The sequence below is a fragment of the Sander vitreus genome, chromosome 4, assembly GCF_031162955.1.
Source record: "Sander vitreus isolate 19-12246 chromosome 4, sanVit1, whole genome shotgun sequence".
Lineage (NCBI taxonomy): Eukaryota > Metazoa > Chordata > Actinopteri > Perciformes > Percidae > Sander > Sander vitreus.
The window spans coordinates 2,861,170-2,883,758 of NC_135858.1; the positions used below are offsets into that span (position 1 = coordinate 2,861,170).

The following is a 22,589-nucleotide window of genomic DNA, read 5'->3' on the forward strand; positions in this document are numbered from 1 at the left end:
TTAGTCAGAATATGACAATATTCCATATTTGATACACGTCATGTAAACAGCATATTCCGGTTGGATATTCCGAATAAGGCCTTTTTCGGAATAAAGCATTTTCCGATTAAGACGGGAAAAGGGAAAAAAATTGAATATTATGTGCATGTAAATGTAGTCAGTGAAAAATCACAAAGTGCTACAATTGAATTAGCTTTTAAATTAAGGATTAACACTTTAAATCCAAATGATGAGAAAAGTAAAAAAGTAAATACATTTAAACCAACTCAGAGTTTTCAAATTGCTTATGTGTAGTATGTGAAGTAAGTGAAACTTGTACCTTTTGGTCTGCAACATTCATAGAGGTCACAGCAAGCCAAGAAATAACTTGAAAATTGAGGCAAAAGAGGTGGAAACAGACAGCGACACGAGGAAACTGGGACATGAACCTGTGCTCATGTTGATTTTAAAATGACAGATAAGAAATTCATCTTTCCATGTTTATCAAACTCATGCATCCTGGAGGATTGCAGTGATCCTGGAAATGGGCAGATGACAATGTTGTGTAACTGTGCTGTTGCCTATGACTAACAGTCCAGCCACAGATTTGTAGGCATTTGACGTGTCACAACGCTCCCATCATTCAGTTTGGTTTGCAAACCAGTGGCTAAGAAACTAGAGAGTTTCTTAACGCTGTTATGGAATATGAAGCTGAAAGTGGTTAAGAAACTCTTAACCACTTCCAGTTTCATATTCCATAAATCTGACATGTAGAGGAGAATCATAAATCATATTCATTCTAATGTCCAGAGCTAAATATGAGGCATTAGAAGCTAGAAAATGATCATAAAAAATACCCAAAACATCATAAAACAGCAAATCTTCATTGGAACTGGACACACACACCCTTTTGAGTTAAGACCTAAAAGGAAAAGAAAAGAATATTAATCCTTACATTAACCATCCTTTTTAAAAGAACTTTAATAAAATAGCGGCAAGACAGCACATACCTCTGCAAAGGTTGCATCATCTAAATTTGTAATTTTAAGAATGCAAAATGTTTACAAGTTTTAATCTGGATGCAGATGTTCATGTGCAAGATATCATGGGGGAACGCCTCAATCCTGGGAGTATTTGGGCTTCCTTTAAGGATGCATTGTGCAAAAGTCAGACGTATGGCAGAGTTAGCATCATCTAAATATGTCAAGTTGCTGTGATGCTACGTACATACAAAATGCCAACAAAATTTAGAGCATCACTCATCATATACTTTATGTGTAATCTAAATTTGGAGTTTTTGCGAATAATGTCAAAGAAGCTATGTATAGAATTCCAAAAACAAATGAATAGCTTCGTTCCAAATATTGTACATTACGTAACAATTTTGATAAATGATATGAAATGAGCTGCACATTTTATGTTGCAGAGTATTTGAAACTTACTGGACATCTTTGGTATGCGGATGGGGCCACTGCTGGTGCCGTCGCCTCCTTCGGTCAGAGCTTTGATCTCAATGAGGTAGTCCTCTCCGGAGAGGATTTGCAGCGCCACACTGGTCTTATTGGTTTCCAGTACAGTTGTCCTGCCGTGCCAGTTCTGACGATACACAACCTGGAGGAGAGTGGGGATCCTGGGGTGAACATTTCATTCTTCAGTCGAAACAGTCAGACATTTTTAAACTTTAACTTTTTGAAACTCTTAGCAACAATGTAGGACTTCATTCAACATGTAAAAATAGTTTGTGAAAAACAAATCAAATTCCCAAACGCATGAGAAGAGTGTGCAACCAAATTTTGGTTATACTGTCCAGTCCCTCTCTAGAGTAGATCATGACTTCAAAAGGCCTTGTGAGCATAGACGGATTACGGCATGGGCAAAGTGGGCACGTGCCCAGGGCCCTCACGCTCCAGGGGGGTCCTGACGCTCCGGGGGGGCCCTGACGATTTGATGAATTGAAATTGTACTATCATTGTACGACGCCAAGAATTTATTCACGGTATGATCAGAACCGCCGTTGGTCAACAGGCAAACCAGGCAATTGCTTGGGGCCCCCGGCCGTGAGGGGGTCCCCGAGGGCTAACAAACTTTACTCCACAGCAATGGCTCAAAATGTGGCAACCACAGTGACTGCAACCCCCCTTCCCCTTAAACAAACATATTACTTTTTTGCAATGACATCTCAGTCGGAAACCTCCCCGAGGGGGCCCCATGTCATTCTCTAGAAGCACGATAACCCAACTTTTGAATTGATTTAAGTTAAAACGAAAAGGAAGAGGAATTATCCTTTTTCGAGGAGTGAAAAAGGGAAGAGAAAAAATAAATATGATGAGAAAAGAAAGCAAGACAGTGGTAAGTAGAGCAGATAATGAAGATGTTGTTGTGTAACAGTGTTAAAGTGATCCTGGAAGGGTTGCCATGTCATGTAGTATTTAGCCCTAGAGCCCTGACTACGATATCTTAACTCTAATTTTAAATGCACTACTACTTCTCTGATCCAACGGGCATATGAGGGCGAAGCCCGATCCTTCCATTTAAAAAGAATGAGCCGACGGGCCAGGAAGGAAGCAAATGCAAGGGAGGTAGATTGGGAAATTGAAAGGGATATTCCCTCTGGAGCCACTCCAAACACCGCAGTTATAGGATTAGGTGGAATACTACAGGAATACATGTGTGAAAGAGTGTCAAATATAGATGACCAAAATGGGGCAATAGACTGACAGGGGAAAAACTATGTGATTAAGCATGGGAGGGGCAGCATTTTTATGTACTAGGAACTGCGCACCTGTGTTAACGTGCGCTTGTTGCCCCGTGTGCGCTGATGCGCTCATCTGTTGACATTTCTGAATGCCTTCTTACAGTTGCTTAATAAAAGCGGGCTTTCCACACAAACAACCGTACATGTGTCATTAGTATGAGGAAAAAATGTCAGGTTTGGTTACTGCTCTGTCGGACGCGGGCCGGGCTCGGACAGAAAAATGTGGCCCGATCCACACACCTCTGACAGGTGGGATCGACCTCAGGGTATAGCCTGGCCAGTCTGCTTCTGCACAGATGTAGACGATGGAATACCTTAAATTGACTTACACCATATCTCACACAAAAAGAGGATTTATTGATTCTCTCAGTCGCAGACCGCCAGGTTTTTATCAGGTATTTTCATCCCCAGTTCTTCCTCCCAAGCACCTTTTAGATGGTTAAGAGAAGGTTTAGAAATATTTTGAATCATATTATATAACCTGGAGATGCAACCCTCCCGATATAGATTAAGGCTAAAATATTCTTCCATCCATCCCGCGAATGGGGCAGCCGAGAAGGATGGAACATGTTTATGGGTGAAGTCTCTAATTTGAGGATATCTGAAATAATATGTCTTGGAGATGCCATATTCTTTAGCCAAATAGTCAAAAGATGAAAATATCCCATTGTGGAAGAGATCAGCCACACACTTCACGTTCATTTAAGACCAAAGGTGGAATGCTGAGTCTAGCAGGGCAGCCTTGAAAGCATGGTTGCTGGCTTTAGGGGTGGACAGAATCATTTGTTTTAAGTCAAAATGTATCCTAAACTGTGTCCAAATCTTAAGAAAACTGCTGACCACTGGGTTGTTTGAGTGCTATGTTCTACAGCAAGGAGGCTGGCCCGGTCCCCTCCCAGAAGTAAGACATCCAAAATGCCAATTTATGAATACACCAGCCCAGTAGTAGTACAGGAAATTAGGAAGCGAAAGATCCCCCCTCTGATTATGGATTTTTCTAAAAATGCCTTTCGAAGGCGTGGAATTTTCCTATTCCAGATAAATGTGGAAACATGATTATTCAGTTTCTTAAAGAAGGATTTGGGGAGACAAACCGGGATTGACTGAAAGTAATATAGCAGTCTTGGCATAATGACCATTTTAACTGCGTTTACTCTCGCCGCCATCGACATAGGAAGGGACGCCCAGCGCTTGAGGTCCTCTTTTGCCTTCTCAAGGGCTGGTTGAAAATTTTCAAAATATGTAATACATTTTTTTAAACTTGATTCAGTGAGGCCGTTGCCAAATTATGAAACCATTCTTGTTTACAGATACTGCACGCTCCCTTACAACAGAGCTTCACAAAAGACTTATCATTAAATGAGCAGGGCTGCATATCTCTGAAGAATAATATATTGATATTTGTGGAAAGCATTATCAAAAACAGTGTTTTTTTTTCCCACACAAGTATGCAAAGTGGATAAAATATGATTCATTGTTGTACTGGTTGGAAGAAGGGGAATTCGTTCTGTGGCATGACACATTTCATTTTATCACCTGGGATAGATCTTTTAATTTTGAAAGGCCAGACAGGGCCAATCCATTATGTAACACTGGAGTGCTAAGGTCTATCTTTCCACTGCAATGTGAAAGTCATTTATTAGGATGACAGCTGCCGAGGCTCTATTTGTTTCTCCAGTTGTGGAGCTTATGCTATTACTCTGACAAACTCACCTTGTATCCTGTCACCTCAGACTCATTTTCCATCGCTTTGACGTGTTCCCAATTCAGAAAGATCTTAGAGTTGGTCAGGTTCCACTCAATATTCCCCGGAGGCTGACTTGGAGCTGCAAGATATGCAATTATATAGACACACAGTTCACAAATTAATGCACAAACGAGTGTCGCCAATAGTATTCTCTAAACTAACTAATCACTGCCCGTACGCATTATGTGGTGAAATTAACAGTGGGAGTGGAAGAACTGAAATATTACATTAATTTCATTTCAGTGTATATAGTTTTGTTTTTGTTTTTTTTTAAATCCAAACCCTCGATCCAAGACCTTCAGAACCATTTTACGATTTATTGCAAAATAGTTGTGCGTGTGTGTCTGTGTGTGTGTGTGTGTGTGTGTGTGTGTGTGTATGTATATATATATATATTTCTAGGCCATATGGTCACAATTAAATGATTTAATAATAACGTAATAACTATAACAATAACTTATTTCACTAGTAAATTGCTGTTGAACGACAAAAACAACCACCAGATGGGAGAAGGGCATTTCACAATAACTTTAAATGCACCACGAAGCTGTAGGTTACCAGTTTCATTGAACGCACCGTCTGTGTTGTTTTTTTTTCTGACAACGGCAGCTGCAGATTGTTACATCCCGGTGGAATCCTCTACAGTGAAAGTACAGTCACACTTTACACCGTTTAATGTTAGCTGTCAGCATTTTCCGTGTTTAATCCAGCTACTAGCTAGCGGTAGGCTAACGTTAGCTACTGTCGAGTATAGTGTTAACTAGTGTCACGTGCAGCGATGTTTCTGCTGCCTGTAACGTCCGTTTTCAGACCAGTTCTCAGAAATAATGGTTATGCAACTAAATATTAGTGCAGTGATTCAAAGTAAAGCAAACCCTTGAGACATTTTTCAGTTTATACAGTAAATGTAGAACAGCCTAATATTCCTTTTTCTTCACTTTCTGTAAAGGTATAACACAAACTTGATCAATTTTGGTCATGTTTTTGATTTGGAATTGAATGTGCAGTGTTCCCAATGCATTGATATTATGAAATTAAAAGCTATTCTAAGGATTTTGAGTATTATTCACTTTTTTTAGACACACGGCTATTATTATTCTGAACTGTGTATATATATATATATATATATATATATATATATATATATATATATATATATTTTAGGGCTGTCAAAATAACGCGTTAATTTTGATTAATTAATCTGAGATTAAAAAAATTAACGCAGATTAATCCATTCCATATTGACGTTTGCATACAGACGAAAATCTGGTGCCACTGACATGTCTGCGCTTCTCTCTGCAGACGTTACAGGAAACACAAACCCCGCTGCATGTGACGCTAGTTAACACAATACTCAACAGCAGCTAACGTTAGCCTACCGCTAGCTAGTAGCTGGATTAAAAACAGTTACAATGCTGACAGCTAACGCTAAACGGTGTAAAGTGTGACTGTGTTTTACTGTAGAGGATTCAACACCGGTATGTAACAATCTGCAGCTGCCGTCGGAGAAACAACACAGACGGTGCGTTCAATGAAACTGGTAAACTACAGCCTCATGGTGCATTTGAAGTTATTGTAAATGTCCTTTTCCTATCTGGTTGTTGTTTTTGTCGTTCAACAGCAATTTACTAGTGAAATAACTTATTGTTATTGTTATACATCATTATTAAATCATTTAGTTTTGACCATATGGCCTTAGCAATAAACAAGCCATTCTTTGGAGTATATATATATATATATATAGTTTAGTGTAAAATATATGAGAATAAACCTAGCACTCTAAATATCAGAGTCAGGCTTAAACCATCCATAACATACGTGCCTAACTGTAGAATATACAGTAATTTGTTTTAGTCCCAGTTCCAGAAATATTATAGAGGACATGACCTACATGGTATCTAAGGTCCTGGCATCATGGCCAGTCAGGAGAAAGGAACCAACAACTCTTTCAACATACATTGAGTATTGCATGCGAGTATTGCATTTAAATAGACTTGAACCTACTGTGGAAAGTGATTTAATTAAAAGGCTAAGCAAAAACAAAATGAAATAAAGTCTTGTGTGTGGACTTACGTGGTTTCTTGGTGGTGATGTTAAAAGCAGGGCTGCAGGGTCCAAGTCCAGCGCTGTTTTGGGCTCTGACTGATATCAGATAGACTGTGCTGCCCTTCAAGCCCGAGAGCAGAGATGTGGTGTCAATAACCCTCACCCTCTCTGCTTCGTTCTGCTGTGATCCTTCCTCCCAAAAGAGGACCTGGACCGAAGATGTGAGAGTTACCACAGACCTCAAACCATATTGTCTACCTTTTCATTTTTGCATTTTCCATTGCAGTCCATAAACCGGTACAAATCTGTAAAGCGGTGGCAATTCAGTCAAGTCAAACCTTATTTATTTTGCCAATTTCCTACTGAGAGTATCAAAATGTGTATCAAAAGACATTTGTTTGGAGTATTATTGCATAGTGCATATAGGTTGTCACAAACTGGCGCAAGAAATGTGACAAGAAGGCAGTCTGTGCAAAGCTTATACAAGTAATTTATTAAAACTAAAGACATTTGGGGCATCTAGGTTTAAGTTTTTTAAATGATGAAAACTTCTATAGGAGCCAATTTAATAGGAGGGGGAAAAAAAGAGTTCCATACTATCAGCTCAGCTACTATAGGTCCTGCTTTATCTGACAATCAGCAGTGGCAAAAGCAGCACTGGGAGCGAGAAGTACAAGGAAAATGAGCTTGACAGAATCTGTATTCATAGGGAGATCATTTATGAACCTTACATGAGACAGGAAAACCAGATAGTAAAATGTCAAACAGATGGTTTGAGAGTAGGTACTTATTCAATTGGCTGCACACAGGTTTTCAGGGATCTTGCTTGGGAAAGGCAGATTAGCGACAGGGCCTGGAGTTGCTGATAACAGATGCATCTAGGTTTTCTTTTTTCTTTTTCTTTTTTTTTTACACCAGCAGTTTTTTTTACATCAACAGTTTAATTATATGCAGTTTTACTGGCATTTTGGAAAATACCTAAAATACCTGAGCTGAATATGTGTGGAGTTTTTAATGCTACCTCAATATAAACACACACTTAAAGAGGGATGAAAGAGAGGGATCTAAAGAGACTTAAACTGTCTTGCTGCATCTTAAAGTCTTACGGAGACAGTGGCAGTAAAGTATATCATACCACCAGTGTTTGAACTATGCCAATGTTTGTGTGTGGGGAGCACAGATATTTAAATACTGTTTTTATATAGCCAGCTTCAATGTTTGTATTGAACCTAGTGGAGACAATTTTAGAAGAGGGTGACTTAGCCTATACAGTACAATAGCATTAAATAGTACGGTATCAGTCTCAGTGATCAGTTTCAGTGAATGACCTCATTTGCTGATGCTTTATTCATATTATCTGAACTGTGCACTGGACTGTCGTGCCATAAACCTGCTGACAGCAGAGCTCACCGTCCACACGAAGGCTGAATGTACCAAAGATATAATGATCATGAAATCAAAATGTGTCTACAGATTTGAGAAATTCTTCCAGAAAAGTTGTCTGGTGTAGAAAACTGCAGCTGTTCTGTTGTCTCCCGTAACAATTCTTATATTGTAAAGGAAATTGACCGTTTGCTAAACCCCTTCCAAAAACATTGATTGTTCATCCGTAGCCTAGCAACTGTAACTATCGATGGCAGGCTTGTCAAGCTTTGGATTTCTCCAAATGCAGAAGCAGAGTGCAACTTTTTCTAAACTGAAAACTACAAGAAGCAAAGCATACGGAATGGATGAAGCAGTGGGTTAATCTGCTCTGACGAAAGCTGTTAACGTAAGCATGCCAAAATCTTTTTTGGTGCCAGTAATTTATGTTGTATTTCTATAGTAAACATCTGAAAGGTTGGTATGTTAGAATTAAATTATAGTGATATTAAAAAAAATGTGTGTGTTTATTTTTCTTATAACTGACTAGGTGTAACTATTGCGCTAACTGGCTTCCCTGCAATAATCCATGTGTTCTTCATGAATCATCACCTGTGTGTATTCTTACTTGTGACTCTCTTGAAGGTTTCTCATTTTCATACAAGTCAGCCGAATACATTCAAATGCAATAAAATCTGCCCGTGACAGTTGTCATTTCAGCAAAAAGAGGGGCACTGGCTCAAAATTAGAAGCCTACTTTTCTCTGCTTCTGACTGAAATCAAGGAACTTTTGTTTTAAAGATTACCACACATTTGGAGTGGTACACGTGCCACCATAATCACTGTAAACTGTGCTTTGCTAGAATTAGAAATAGAAGCTTGACAGCTGTAGCAACAGTATCTGATGGATGCACGGTGTAGTGAAATTAAAGTTATGGAAGGGTGTTTCAGTAACATTTAAACCATTATTGTTCAAGTCTCAGTCAGAGATAAGGCTGGATCACAAACCAGGCAAAGTGGGCAACTGCCTATGGACCCTATACCCCTAGAGGCCCCTTAACGTTCCAGGCATCATCCACTAGTTTTTGGTAATTGCAAGTGTGTTTGAGGAATTTTCACACTGTACAACAACATCTAACTTTGTTAGGTACTGTGTTATTAGATAATCTTGTAGGCCTGTCCTGCAGAGGGGCCCTTGTCAAGATCTAGTTTTGAAGCTGTATTACTTTAGTTTATTTTGTGCTCCTCATGGTGACGAATACTCCTGGTGCAGGTGCATTTATGGCGTGTACAAATCCACTTTTGCTAGTTTGACAGCAGAAAAAAGGGTCTGTGCTGTTGTTAAAATAACAATCAAATGCAGCGCTATTGACTTTAGACCAAGTTTTTGTTGGTAAATGGCGCGATCACTTTCTGCTGCCTCAAGATAGCAATACGCCAAGAACGCACCTGAACACACCGCCCTGTAAGACCAGCATGCCCATGGGCACAAAGATGGCCGCAGGTGCATTTGCTATTTAAACAACGTGGGAGCTGGACGGGAAATTGATAACTGGTCTTAAACTTGCAAAGACACTTGCATCGGGCTTTGTGCAGGTGCAAGATAGTGCCCATAGTTATCTTCCAGCATTTGAGGGCTAGTTGGTGTCTCTCAAATAATGAAGCTGCCGTGCCAAAAGGGTGGAGTGGGAGATAAATTGAAGGGCGTGGTGATGAGTCATTATCCTCTCAGCCAGTCACATTAGGTCTCTCATACCTTTTAAACAGCTCTTCTACTCAAAGTGGTATATGACAACAATGTCAGTGAGTATTGTATATAGAACAGTAGTATAGTATTGTTGTTGTGGTGGTGGTGCAGTTACTGTAGGTAAGACTAACTGCAGGGCACCTCAAATCTGCAGCTAATGTAAATGGTGTGGTTTTGCTTAATATAGTATTTGAGTTTATACTTTTCCTCATCTGCTACTGGTGTGGTTTATATGTCGCGATCACTCCACCACTACTCACATACTTGTCTTCAGCAAGCTGACACTTGAACGTGAAGTTGTCACCTTCTAACACATCAAGCAGACATGTTGGAGGACACTTCACTGAAATCAAAAGGAACTGCTACCAATACCAATTTGTTGGACAGCACACATGGAGAGCCTGTTTTAGGGCTGATCTACCCTGCTGGGATATATTATCAGTCATACGAGAGCTCTCCAGGCTCTTTGCTCCACAGCTGGTTGCCGAGAGGATTTTTTTCAGTTCTGACTGCAGTATTGTTTCTAATTATCAACCTCATTTTTTATTTGTTCCTTTAGTCGATCCTTTTAAAAAAATAAAAATACAGGTTTTGAGAGTGATTGTCTAATCTAAACAAAAAAACTTTTGTTCTAAAAGGAACATAGAACATCCATCATAAGAACAAAACTAAAAGGGCAAAACATCTGTTTGATAAAATGCACCCACACAATACCACATGTTGTCTTTTCTCCCATGGCCAAGTGCCACATAAGACATACTCAGAGAGCATGCATCCTGGAGACCTTGCTTCACAATGTCTGTGTTAGAGATCAGAGAAATCAGTTGGCGCCAAACATTTCTCCAGAAACAAATTAGTTGCAACTGGTTCTAAATAGGGATCACTTCTTGATTCGCAACACTAAATACCTCTGAGAGTGTATGGACAGGGCATTTGGAAGCAACTACCGAAGGAGGCTATTTTTGGAGTTCTTCCAGAGGACTACATACAGATACAACAGTTTGTAGTCCAGCTATTTTCTGGGATTAGGAAAAGTAGGTATACTTTTCTCAAGTGCTAAGCCACTGTGTTACTTGTAACGAATTGTACCGAGACAGTTCTGCATTTTACTGTAAGTAGCTCCTGGAACTAGCCCATCAAGCTGTCGATTTACCCCAATATACACATTTGTTCTCATGTGTCAGTGATACCCCGGCAGAGGAAATTCCTTCACTTTACCTTTCATAGAATAACCTACATAAACAACAGGTTACTGTTTGGCCATCCTGTAGCCCCTCATCCCTTTTAATAGTGTGTAGATATATCATTAGAGCCACTGCAGTCTTCTCCTACGTAGATTTCATCATTCTAATAGCACAGCACAGGGAGTTGCACATGCTAATGTTGCTCCGTGTGTCTAGATATTTAAAAAACGTGGATATGTACACAGCTGTCTGCTCACACGTTTGCCATATCAGCTTAAAATGTGATAAGATGTCGCTTTTATGTTTACAGCTCGTTTCCAATGCCCCCGCAGTGGCCATCAGTTACTGCTGGTATAAGTGGCAGTGCACCTGGTGACCATTCACCTGATAGCTCGAAGGGGAATGAGCGTACTTGAGGAATGATGAAGTCTTAGTGTCAGGAACAACTTTAGGATATGTGGAGAACCTGTACTTATGGGAAAACAAAACTATCTATGGACAGATGTGTTGGTGAAAAATGACTGCTGTAGTCTGCAGACTTGGGCATAAATGGGCTGAATCAGTCCTTGCATTCAACTGCATTACTGTACATTATATTATTATAATAGTATAAAAGTATTTACTACAGGCTAGTTGAAGTTATTGATACTGAGGTCTATCGTTTACACTCCACATCTTTAGTTCTTCTTCACAGCCCAATTAACTGACTCAATAGTTGAAACTGAGTGATGTCTCCTGCATTAAAGCAGTGCAACATATTTCATGTGTGATTTAATGTCAAACTCTTTGTATAAGCATTAGACAACAAGTTCTGAAACTAAATGCCTAACTAAATATGAAAAAGGTCACTTTCTAAAAGCAGACTCAACATCTGTTCATCCAGAATATATTTGATAACTAGAAGGGCTCTCTGAGAGTGCAGACCTCCATCAAGGCATGCCCCATTTCACAATAATAATTCAGTGTGAATTTTCCAAGTTGGGAACTCATTTTTCCAATTATTCCAATACCACATGCACAGCACAAATTCTATATCCTGCAATGTTAACGGAAGTGAAAAACAATTTGCCCTGTGATTCCGATCCGTTCCAAAATGTAATAGTTTCTTCCTTGGCCAATGCTACACCCTTCCACAAAGTTTCATGAAAGTCGGGTCATTAGCTTTTCCGTAATCCTGCCGCAGAGATGTTCACAAGTCATTTTTTGGAAGTCCAAGTCAAGTCTCAAGTCTGATCTGTCACTAACACTGTATTGTTAAATCTTATGAATTCAAATCATGCCCTGTAGCTACCATCCAGACAGTACAGTATCAAAATCAGTTGTAGGATAACTTCATGGGGTCTACTGCAATGCAATCTGAAGAAACACAAATTAAGAACTCCGTTTCAATTTCATAACTGTATTTTTCAATATTTTGGTATCTGCACCAAAGAATGCATGTTTGTCTGTGTTACTAACTTAATACACCAACCATGGTGCAAACATGTGAGAACTGATACTTTCCGTATTGCTATTTAACAACAAGAACAATTTAAAATAAATTGGAAAAAAAATGAAGAAATTTCAATTAAACCACTTAAAGTGAAATAAGAAGACCATTTGATCTTCTAAATTAGCTCTCTCAAAACCCTGGATATGGGCCAGATGACCTTTCTGGCAACACACTTTAGTGGCTTTAAATCCTGGAAAGTCTTTAAAAAACAGACTGGTTACATTTCAAAAAGACCAAGTGTGACAGTGTCTTTGCCGAAAGCCTGGCACGGTGAGGACGCATGATAAGCCCTCCATGACTGAACACCCTCTCCACTGGTGCACTGGTAGCCGGGACAGCAAGCACTCTCATAGCCACAAGATAGAGTCGTGGGAATGCCTTAGACTGTCTTTTCCAGAACTCAAGACAGTCATCTTCATCTTCATCAGATGCTACCTGGATATAGCGGATGATCTCAGCCTGGACAGATGAGCCATGATCCACACTTTTCTTGGTGCTTTTCTTCCGGTAGCCAGAGAAAAGACGTAGAGTTTTAGCAGGTGGTGACTCCTCCTGATCATCGTCTCCACTGCTGCTTTCAGGTAGAGTCAGTTTCCGAGCCTCAGCCAAGACCAGGTCTGTAAGTTTATCAAAAACCATGTTTAGTTACAGCATCATGGGACTACACACAGTGTTGATGTTGTGAATCAATCTAGGAAGACAATATACAACATAATTGGCATTTTTAATATGCATAATGTGATGTGTGTGATAGTTAGTGTTTGGAAATGGTGGGTACACCTACCTATTATCATCTCCTTGACTTCACTCTTCACTTCATCTGGTGCTTGGACATCTTGCTCTAGCCAAAAGAGGCAGAATGATGGATCTAGTACTGCTGACATCATGTAGATAATGTCCCCAAATGGAAGATCTACTGCCACGTCACTGGAGTCATCCATTTTCACACTTACAAATATACCCTTAAAGCGGCGTTGAAGGGACTTCTGCAGGGCTTTCACTAAACCAAACAGGTGGCGAGTAGCATTCAACATTCTGATGAGATGGCTGTTAAGTGACAGTACACAAGGGAGGGCTGCAGGGTCACAACTTTCTCCCCTTGAGTGAGGTCCGTTGCTTGAAGAAATGGGTCCAAAATGTCCACAAGTTCTTTCAGCTGACCCCATTCTCTGGCTGATAAACACAGGTCTTTATGACCTTGGGTGTCCAGGAGTGTATTCAGGCTTTGAAGATCCAAGTCAGTGACTGCTTCAACAAGGCGCAGAGTGCTGTTCCATCTTGTCACTATAGCACAGGGGATGCTACGGTTGGCTCCATACTCTGCTTCAAATGCCTCTTTTAGGCCACAAGCAGAATGCAGTAAAGTGCAAAATTTTGTCACCTTTGCCATTGCGCTGTTCAGAACTTTTATATCTTTAAGTCCATCCCGCACAACGAGCTGCAGCGAATGTGCAAAGCACTGAAGTCGTTTTTGCCGGCAGCTGCTCTGGATGGATTCCACATCATCCTGGTTATCCTCATTTACGTCCTCCCACAGGTCGCCATTTTCCAGGTCATCATCTTCGCTACTTGTAGCAGAGGGAAAACAAACCGTAAAGGCTTTCTTCATGTTCGAAGCGTTGTCACAGATACTGTAATCTAATTTGTGCTTTATGTTGAAGTTATCACATACTTCCTCAAATTTTTCACTAATCCTCTCACCAGTGTGAGACCCTGTGAATCTTTCACAGCTTAATAGAACTGACTGGAGTCTTGGGTTGCTTCTGTCTAGCGCCATGAAGCGGGCAATAATTCCTAAAAAGCCACGTATGGTCCTGTCGGTCCAGATGTCCAAGGTAACAGACACAGTGTCTGTTTTCTCTAATTTTGATTTGATCTTGGCCTCTTTGTCTGTTGCAAGCTCATTCAGTCTTATATCACTGACAGAACATTTCTGAAGCTGGGCTTGTCAATCAATGACAGTGGCAGGTTGCATGAAATGATGAGTTCATTAATGATTGATTCAGTGATGGCCTTCTGCCTAGGATGTCCCTGATGATACAGTTGCACACCTCTTGGCTGAATAATGAATGACTCAATGCTGCTCTGTCCCTCTCCAATAGTACCTTTTTTAGCATTGGTGAATTCTGTAAACCTGTAGATGGACATGGGAAATTATTTTGCTTGACACTAATAAAATCTGCATAAAACTGACATATGTGTAGTGTTCTTTGGGGGAATTACATCCAGAACTTACATTGGGTCTCCAACTTAGGACATTGTATATTCTAATCTGCTACTGGTGAAATATTAACCTAAGTCTGTCACATCATATTGATACAACTATAACGATACAATTTGCCTGTTCCCAGCATTAGCACAACACTTTGCGATGGTTAGCTTGTTACCTGTGACGATATATGCTAAATCTAATGTCTCTTTCACATTAGCAAGTGACTGACCTATCTGGGTGCTTTTTGAGATGCCTGATGAAGTTCGACGTTGTTGATCCGGCGTCATGTATCTTGGTGCCACACACCTTGCATGTAGCTGTTCGCTTACTGCCACTGTTTATGAAGTTATTGTAAGCAAAACTAATGACAAATGGCACAACTGCAGAAGGACTTGGTGTCGCCATCGTCAATGTATTTTTTGATTTGTGCGCATGCCGCATAGCGCATGCGTACATTGCACATTACGGCAAAGGCCAAGGGACACGCAGCTCGTCATGCGTTTCCCACAATGTATATGCGCCAATAAAAGAAAATAGAAATACATAAATCAATTTAGATTTAAAAAGCAATAATTGCATGAAAATAGGTTGTTGACGAGTCTCGAAGCTCGAGTCAGAGTCAAGTCTGAAGTCTTTTGGGTCGAGTCGCAAGTCAAGTCTGAAGTCTTTTGGGTCGAGTCCGAGTCAAGTCTGAAGTCAGCTGTTTGTGCGACTTAAGTGCGACTCGAGTCCGAGTCTCAGACTCGAGTCCCCATCTCTGTCCTGCCGACAAACAAACAAATAAACCAACCAACAAACCGACACACTGAGACACAAAACATAACCTCCTTAGCAGAGGAAATTACTGTATATGTGCAATTGCTAAATTACCTAAATTATAAACCAAAGTGACTGTAGTAGCCCTGTAAAGTACACTCATTGGCACTGTGCCCAGCCTCTGCAATTGAAATGATCCACTGAAACATGATTTGAGAGTCAATTTAGGCTCAAATTAAATACATTAGAATATGTCACAAAAACCCAGTGGACTTGTTTAGTAAAAGTTTGTCATTGTGTGAATTGGAATTAATATCTAGTACCCAGATAATGATATATTGAATATTTTTCAACATTTGAACCTTGTAAAAATACAATTACAATTTAAAATTGTACAATTAGTTTCCCCATTTCAGCATGAATATTCATGCAAACATTACTCAGCTCCCAAAATGCCATCATGGTGTTTCAAACCCCTGTCTTATAACAATGTGTGTACCAAACACCGCCAATGGCCTCAAAGCTTCTCATCAGAGGTCAGGCACCTGGGCATGCACAATATATGGGGTTTAGGAGAGAATGTTATTTTTGTTCTAGGTTTTCCACAGCTAAATCCCAGGAGAGTGTTTGTTGTACAGGATAGTGATGTATGATGTTCACACTTTCTCTTATTTATTTATTATTGGGAAGAGAAGCTCTCAGACAGCCTTGGCATTGAGGTCTTTTGGAGACTGGAACAGCTGCCAACAGACCTATTCATTCTCTAGCTCAACCCGTGAAAAATCTGCTGCTCCAACACATGCAGTATATTTCCATGTTGTCACCACCGGCGGTTCTATTCAAATGAACTCCAGCTTATTGTACTGTCATTTTGGGATTAATGTCTACTCCTTGTTTGAAATATTCCTTGCGGTACTATTACTTCAACTTTTCTTTTTCAGACCTCATATGCAATAATCTTCTCACTGCTGGACCCGGGGGGAATTGGTTCCCAGTACACTTCGATCTCAGAGGCTGATACAGCACGGGCCCAAACTCTTGATGGCGCCTCAGAGGGCTCTAAATAGAGAAGATCATGAATTATGCATGTTTGCAATTAAGAGTAGGCTACATTTCTTGAATTAGCATGACCAACATTATTTCTGTTTGCAGCATGTGCAGGTGAACACACTCACCTTCTTCTGCAGAAAACACTTTGACGACGCGGCTGAAAGGCCCCTCTCCCATGCTGTTGTAGACTCCCACTTTCACTTCAAACTGGGACAGGGGTGCGATGCTGTCGTTTCTGTAAATATATCTTGATGCATCAGGTGATGCCAGCACTGTCTGGATCCAGGTGCTGCTGCCAAGTGGGAGGAAAGCCACAACATAGCCGAAGTCCTCTCCGCTCTGCTGTTCCTCTGGAACTGGCTGAGATAGGGACAGAAAAGTCACGCCTTTGAGCCAAACAACTGTGAGCAGAAATTAAATTAGGGAGTTGTAAAACAAAGTAAAATAGAAATAGTGTTTTATGTCTCACAAATGCACCAATACAGCATCTTTCTGCACTTTGAACCACATCCAAGAAATGTAAAGTTGTCACCTTATTCTAGATTTACACATATGGAATGTGTACTAGCTCTGTATCTTCATTTTGATTTACACAACAGGGGGAGTCAGCAGGCAGCAAATCAGAAGAGCTCTGCCTTTAATTAAAAGCCATTCCACTGAAGCCAGGCCACTGCAGACACACTAACTCTGCCAGAAGTCCATTCTCGTCAAAAAGAAAAAAAAAGAAAAAAAAGAAAAGCCACAATGAATGCCCATACAGAAATGCCTATGATCCTCTTACCTCCCACATGATAACAAGTTCTCCTCGAGCTCCTCCACCACCATTCACATTAATTGGTGCAACCTTAGGAACTAAATAGGAACAAAGAAAACAAAGAAAATCACTCCTACGTTTGTACTATTATGTCTCAGGCAGGTGCAGAGGATTCTGTTAAACCACACAGCTTTGAATGAGGTGGTAACAGTCACTATGTAGAGCTTCTTATTTACAAAAAAACAGGTTAATCACACAGCAGAGGCATTAGATCAACGTCATTAGCCGAGCATGGTATGTCAGCCCCATGTGTGAGGCACAACGGGAATCTTGTTCCCTTGTGATTCAACCAGCGGGATGGAGTTACTCAGCTAACCAGCTCAAAATAGACACTTTCATGTCAATGCCTCATGTACACATAGGCCAACGTTTCAGTTAATGCAACTATTAATCATGCTCCAGAGTGCTGACATACAGAAGCTCAGTGTTGATCCTTAAATCTTTAAAAGTGGAATTCAATGTCCACTTCTGTTCCATATGACTGAGTATTGTCAAATATCATTTGAAACGAACAACAGATTTGAAATGAACAGGGTGCACTGACGGAAACGGTTAAATTACATTTCCCAAGTGGGACTGCTTAATTTGTTATGATGAGAAAAAACATATTGAGGAATACCTGCTGCTTTGGTTCGAATCTGTTTTGATGGCGTGCTGGGTTCTCCAACACCAACACTGTTGATTGCCACCACCCTGAATTCATAATCCACCCAGGGGTTCAACTCTTTCACTGTTGCATGCATCATCTGTCCAGGCACAGAATCAGGAACTAGGATTAAAGAATTTAGAATTGAGATGTGTTTTTTTATTTAGTACGTTTTACTGAGGCACATTTCACAATTTGTCTCCAACAAATATAAAAACATTGCACAAACCAGTGAAGTACATCAAAATGAAATGGAGACATTTGGCAACATTTGAATATTATTCCGATTACAGGATGTTCAGTATTCTACACATGCTGCTATTATTGTGGAAATTGCACAGCAATGTCTGCATGTCATAATGCAATTTAAGTCATAAGGGACAGTTCGGTATTTATGGAATGGACCACCGGAGGAAAATAGGGGAGGGTCATGTCTTTTTATTCTTTTCTGAGGGGAGGGTCATCCAACATTTTTCAGTCCAGAGGGGGGCGGGGGGGTCACCCAACTTTTGTATTCATGAAACAGCAACATTTCAAAGTGGCTTGTTTGGTGCATATTTTTCCATGTAGCTCTTAGTCTCTGCCCGCCTTTGCTACCAGATGAGGTCTGACCCATGAGTTTGCTGGGGGGGGCAGAGGGGGAGCTGCCCCCCTGGTGGCTGAAATGAATAATTGCATTGTTTAAAAAATGAGTGGAATAATTACGTCTGACATAATCAGATATTTTATAAATATCTTAAATAACACAAAACAACTAAATGGTGGTAGGTAATACATCAGATTTCATATACTGCTTTAGTAAATAAAATATTATCTGGCTGACGATGGGAGCAACAGGACGCAAAAAAAGAAAATGACTGTTGCACTATTCTGGACATCTTACCGTGCCAAGGTTGCAGTAAAGGTTTCCTAAATGCCACATTTGATGTCAGCTTACTAACTGATTGCGGGTTTTGTTTAGATTTTGACTTTTATACCACTTTGTTTAAAACGGCGAAGTGGAGGAAGCCTAGTGACGAGTCCATAGCAACCAGTTTGTGTGTTGAATGTTACTCAGAGTGCCTTGCTGAATGGTCTCAATATTTTATTGTTTTATTTCATGTGAATACTAGTTTACTAGAGGAGTAACTTAGTATTTGAAGTAATGCAGTAATCCAGGAAGTGTGCATTTAGTTTCCATGCTTATTGTGTTTCCACAACAATGTTAGTGAGTAAATCTACTGAAATGGCCCCCACACCATAACAGAGGAGTGGGATGTGTAAGATGAGAATGCAGAGGTTTAGTCACGTATGTCATGGCTGTAATAAAAAACAATGGGGATCTGTATATTTGCCAAGCGCAAACAAGTACAGAAGTTATCGATAAATTGTTGGGGGAGGGTCATGCCTTTTTTCCAAATCGTTTTGGAGGGTCATAGAAATTATTTTACTGGCAAGGGGAGGGTCATGTCTTTTTTGGCTAAAAAGGTCCCAAGACTCCTCCGGTGGCCCCTTAAATAAATAACGAACAGTCCCTAAATGCAAGGATTGCGTTAGTTAATTGGAAATAATTGATTCTGTAATTCAGTCATTGTTTTAAAGTGCTCATATTATGCTCATTTTCAGGTTCATAATTGTATTTAGAGGTTGTACCAGAATAGGTTTATGTGGTTTAATTTTCAAAAAATACCATATATTTGTTGTACTGCACATTGCTGCAGCTCCTCTTTTCACCCTGTGTGTTGAGCTCTCTGGTTTAGCTACAGAGTGAGACATCGCACTTCTGTTCCATCTTTGTTGGGAGTCGCACATGTGCAGTAAGCACTGCTAACTTGTCAGTTGCAGAGTATGAGGGTGTGCCATGCTAGCAGCTAGGCGAGCATTATAACGTGTGTTACAACATGATGAGCGTTTGTCTCTGAAGTAAAGGCTGGACTACAATAGAGCTGTTTGGAGCAGTTTGTGAACAGTGTTTTCTGTTGGAGATGGTAAGTCCCTTTGGGGTGGACTTTGGGCTTTTTCACTTTGTAAACCTATAACGTGCACAAAAAGATATATAACACAATAAAGGAAAGGGGAAAAGCCAAAAAGAATAATACGAGCACTTTAAGTCATCTACTTCTGACTGTCAGCTGTTGTGTAATGTATGTTACTACCTGCATAATGAAACCCTCAAATATCTTGATTGTCCTCTAAAATCCAGTATCAGTTAGTTGGAACCAAGGTTATTATAGTTTGCATTTTTCATTAGTTTTATTTTTATTTCGTTTTGACTTTTTGTTTTCAAATTCAGTTAAGTTTTAATAAGTTTTTAAAGCGGGTTTGCTAATTTACTTTAGTTTTTATTTTTTGAAAATGCTTAGTTTTAGTTTTTATTAGTTTTAGTCTTTTTTTGTAATATGGGTTATTTGTTGGGGGCAATATTCAAAAAGGTCAGAAAAAGTATTGTGTAATAATAACTCAACAAAAACATCTTACAATTTTAGAAATATGTATTCACAATGTATTCAACTATAACACCAGTACGAACAATGTACATATGATGATGAGTACAGATATGTAAACAGTCTACACAAGACGCAGCAGTAAGTGCAAAATGTGTTAGTAATGTGTGCCAGGAAAAAAAAACTAAATAGCCAACAGACTAAAGAAGACATACATCAACAGATGTTTTGAACTTTGGTTTCGAGTAAAGTGGCGAACTTTTTGAAGTCAATCGACTCAAACAGTTGTGTAGCTAGATATCCCAGTATCAATGCACATATTAACCCACGCTTCCTCACGCTTTTGGTGTTCCTGTGTATTTACTAACCAGCAGCTATCGGGTCGCCGGTGAAAGCCCTCCTGTAGTGTTCTCTGTCCTGTGGTTGTCTCCGTCATGCTGCCTGGCCCTGTATCCATACATCAGCTTCTGTTTCGGGGGAAGGGGGCTTTGCGTTCTCCTTGCCCTGTCACTGCTTGTTAAGGTAAGCTAGGTTAGCCTCCTTGTGCGCGCTTCTCAAATGTACTTTCAAATTCGTGCGATTTTTCCCTTTAATAAATTGTCCACATATTTTACCACCTTCCACTGCGAAGCACTTGCTTTTATCTGACACAGTCATCATCAAATAGGACTCTGCCGCTTTCTTCTGACTTTCGGTACCGCTATAATGCCAGGCGAGGGGCATGGACATGTTTTCATGTTCAATTTGACGTGGAATGTCGGAATTTCGGGGTTCCCAGTCGGAAACTATACATGTCTACGGGAAATGTCATGGTCGGAAAGATATAACGTTATTTGCTCTATGAAAGACATCGACAAAGATGAAAACTAAGGACATTTACTCGATCATTTTATTTTATTTTAGTTAGTTTTGCAAACAGACATTACAGTTTTAGTTAGTTATCGTTTTTTTGTAATGCGTCTTTTTTATTTTTATTTCAGTTATCGACAATGTTTTTTCCCACCTAGTTATCGTTATTTTGTTCGTTTTCGTTAACGATTATAACCTTGGTTGGAACATGCTGCATGTTACACTAAAAACACACCAACAGTTGCGGCCACTCAAGGCAATAATTATTTTTTTCTGTGACGTGTTCATGTGTTTCAAGCATGAAGAAATTCCTTGTAAACATAGGTCAACATGTCACAGGCGTCACAGGACTACTGTTAACAATTGCATGCGGGTATTTTCTGGCCGCACTTTGCCACAAAAAGTTAAAATTTATCCACAACTTTAATGGGACCGTAATTTTCCTTCCGTCCCTTTCCTTTTCATTTGCTTTTGTCTATTGGCCACTAACTAAATAGAAAGTATTTGCATCTGAGAAAGAGAGTAAAGTCTCCAATGACCATAGACTCACACCGTACAGTATAATTCCTCGGTACTGACTTACATTAAATTGAAAATAAGGAGCTGTTACCTGTTCTCACAGTCTGCCAGCCGATAGAGAAGGGGGTCCTGGCCTGTACCATGTACATGGTAACAGGACTGTGGTTGTCAGGTCCAGAGCCCCAGGACAGTTGCACAGTGGTGTCAGTAATGTCAGTCACCACCAGGCTCTCCGGGGCACCTGGAGGTCCTGGAACACCCAGAAACAGGACAGACACCTGCATCAGCCACACTGCACAACAGCAGCCAGATCTCAAAGACTCAGAAGTGATTCAAAACTCAGCTTAACAACCTCAATTCAGGGCTAGTGGAGATATAATGGGTTCTATTGGGAGTGTTAGGGCGTTTTCACACCTGCCTCATTTGGTCTGGACTTTTGGACTTTTCAGTTTGATCGGAACCAAAATTACAGGTGTGAAACCCCCCCCCGGACCACGGTCCGGATCAAAACACCAAATTTTGGTCCGATAAAAAGAGGTGGTCTCAGTCGGGACCAAACTGAATCATGGTCTGGTCCGTTTACAGTGTGAAGGCATTTTTTGGATGGTTTCAGACCAAATACAAGAAGCTCTAGCAGGCTCTCCTTGTGTTACAAGACCGGGGAAGCTCCTTTAAGGAATAGCTCGGTGCTTAGTGTGTAGGCTACATGAGAGAGTGTGTGACGGTGAATGCTCTCAGAGCAGACAGCTGTCGGCTATAAGAGCAGAGAATACATCAGCAGTTTATTTAGTAGTAAATGTACAGTGTAGGTTTCCGTTTGTCTCTGAATAAATTCTCCAGAATGTTCCTGTGTCTTGCTTCTCAACATCGCAACAAAACAAAAAGAGTATGTAGAATGGCAGTAGGGGAGAGCAGCAGTCAGTTGAAAAAACTCCGACACAGAGAGAGGATACGAGAGGACGGGGAAGCCCGTCTACAGACCAATCACTTATAAGTATCTGGAGACGC

General features: G+C 40.2%; 1 protein-coding gene across 1 annotated transcript in view; it reads right to left on the minus strand.

The window, feature by feature from the left end:
- Positions 1-812: 812 nt before the first annotated feature.
- The window catches only part of cntn6 (contactin 6), a 57,467-nt gene continuing 35,690 nt past the window's right edge, over positions 813-22,589 (minus strand). The window contains exons 14-22 of the mRNA XM_078247715.1: positions 21,673-21,831; positions 17,764-17,913; positions 17,112-17,182; positions 16,456-16,690; positions 16,224-16,339; positions 6,555-6,735; positions 4,448-4,560; positions 1,422-1,590; positions 813-901 (exon numbers count right to left, since the gene is read on the minus strand). Coding sequence (XP_078103841.1) covers positions 813-901; positions 1,422-1,590; positions 4,448-4,560; positions 6,555-6,735; positions 16,224-16,339; positions 16,456-16,690; positions 17,112-17,182; positions 17,764-17,913; positions 21,673-21,831 — 1,283 coding nt within the window. The remainder of the gene's footprint in view (positions 902-1,421; positions 1,591-4,447; positions 4,561-6,554; positions 6,736-16,223; positions 16,340-16,455; positions 16,691-17,111; positions 17,183-17,763; positions 17,914-21,672; positions 21,832-22,589) is intronic.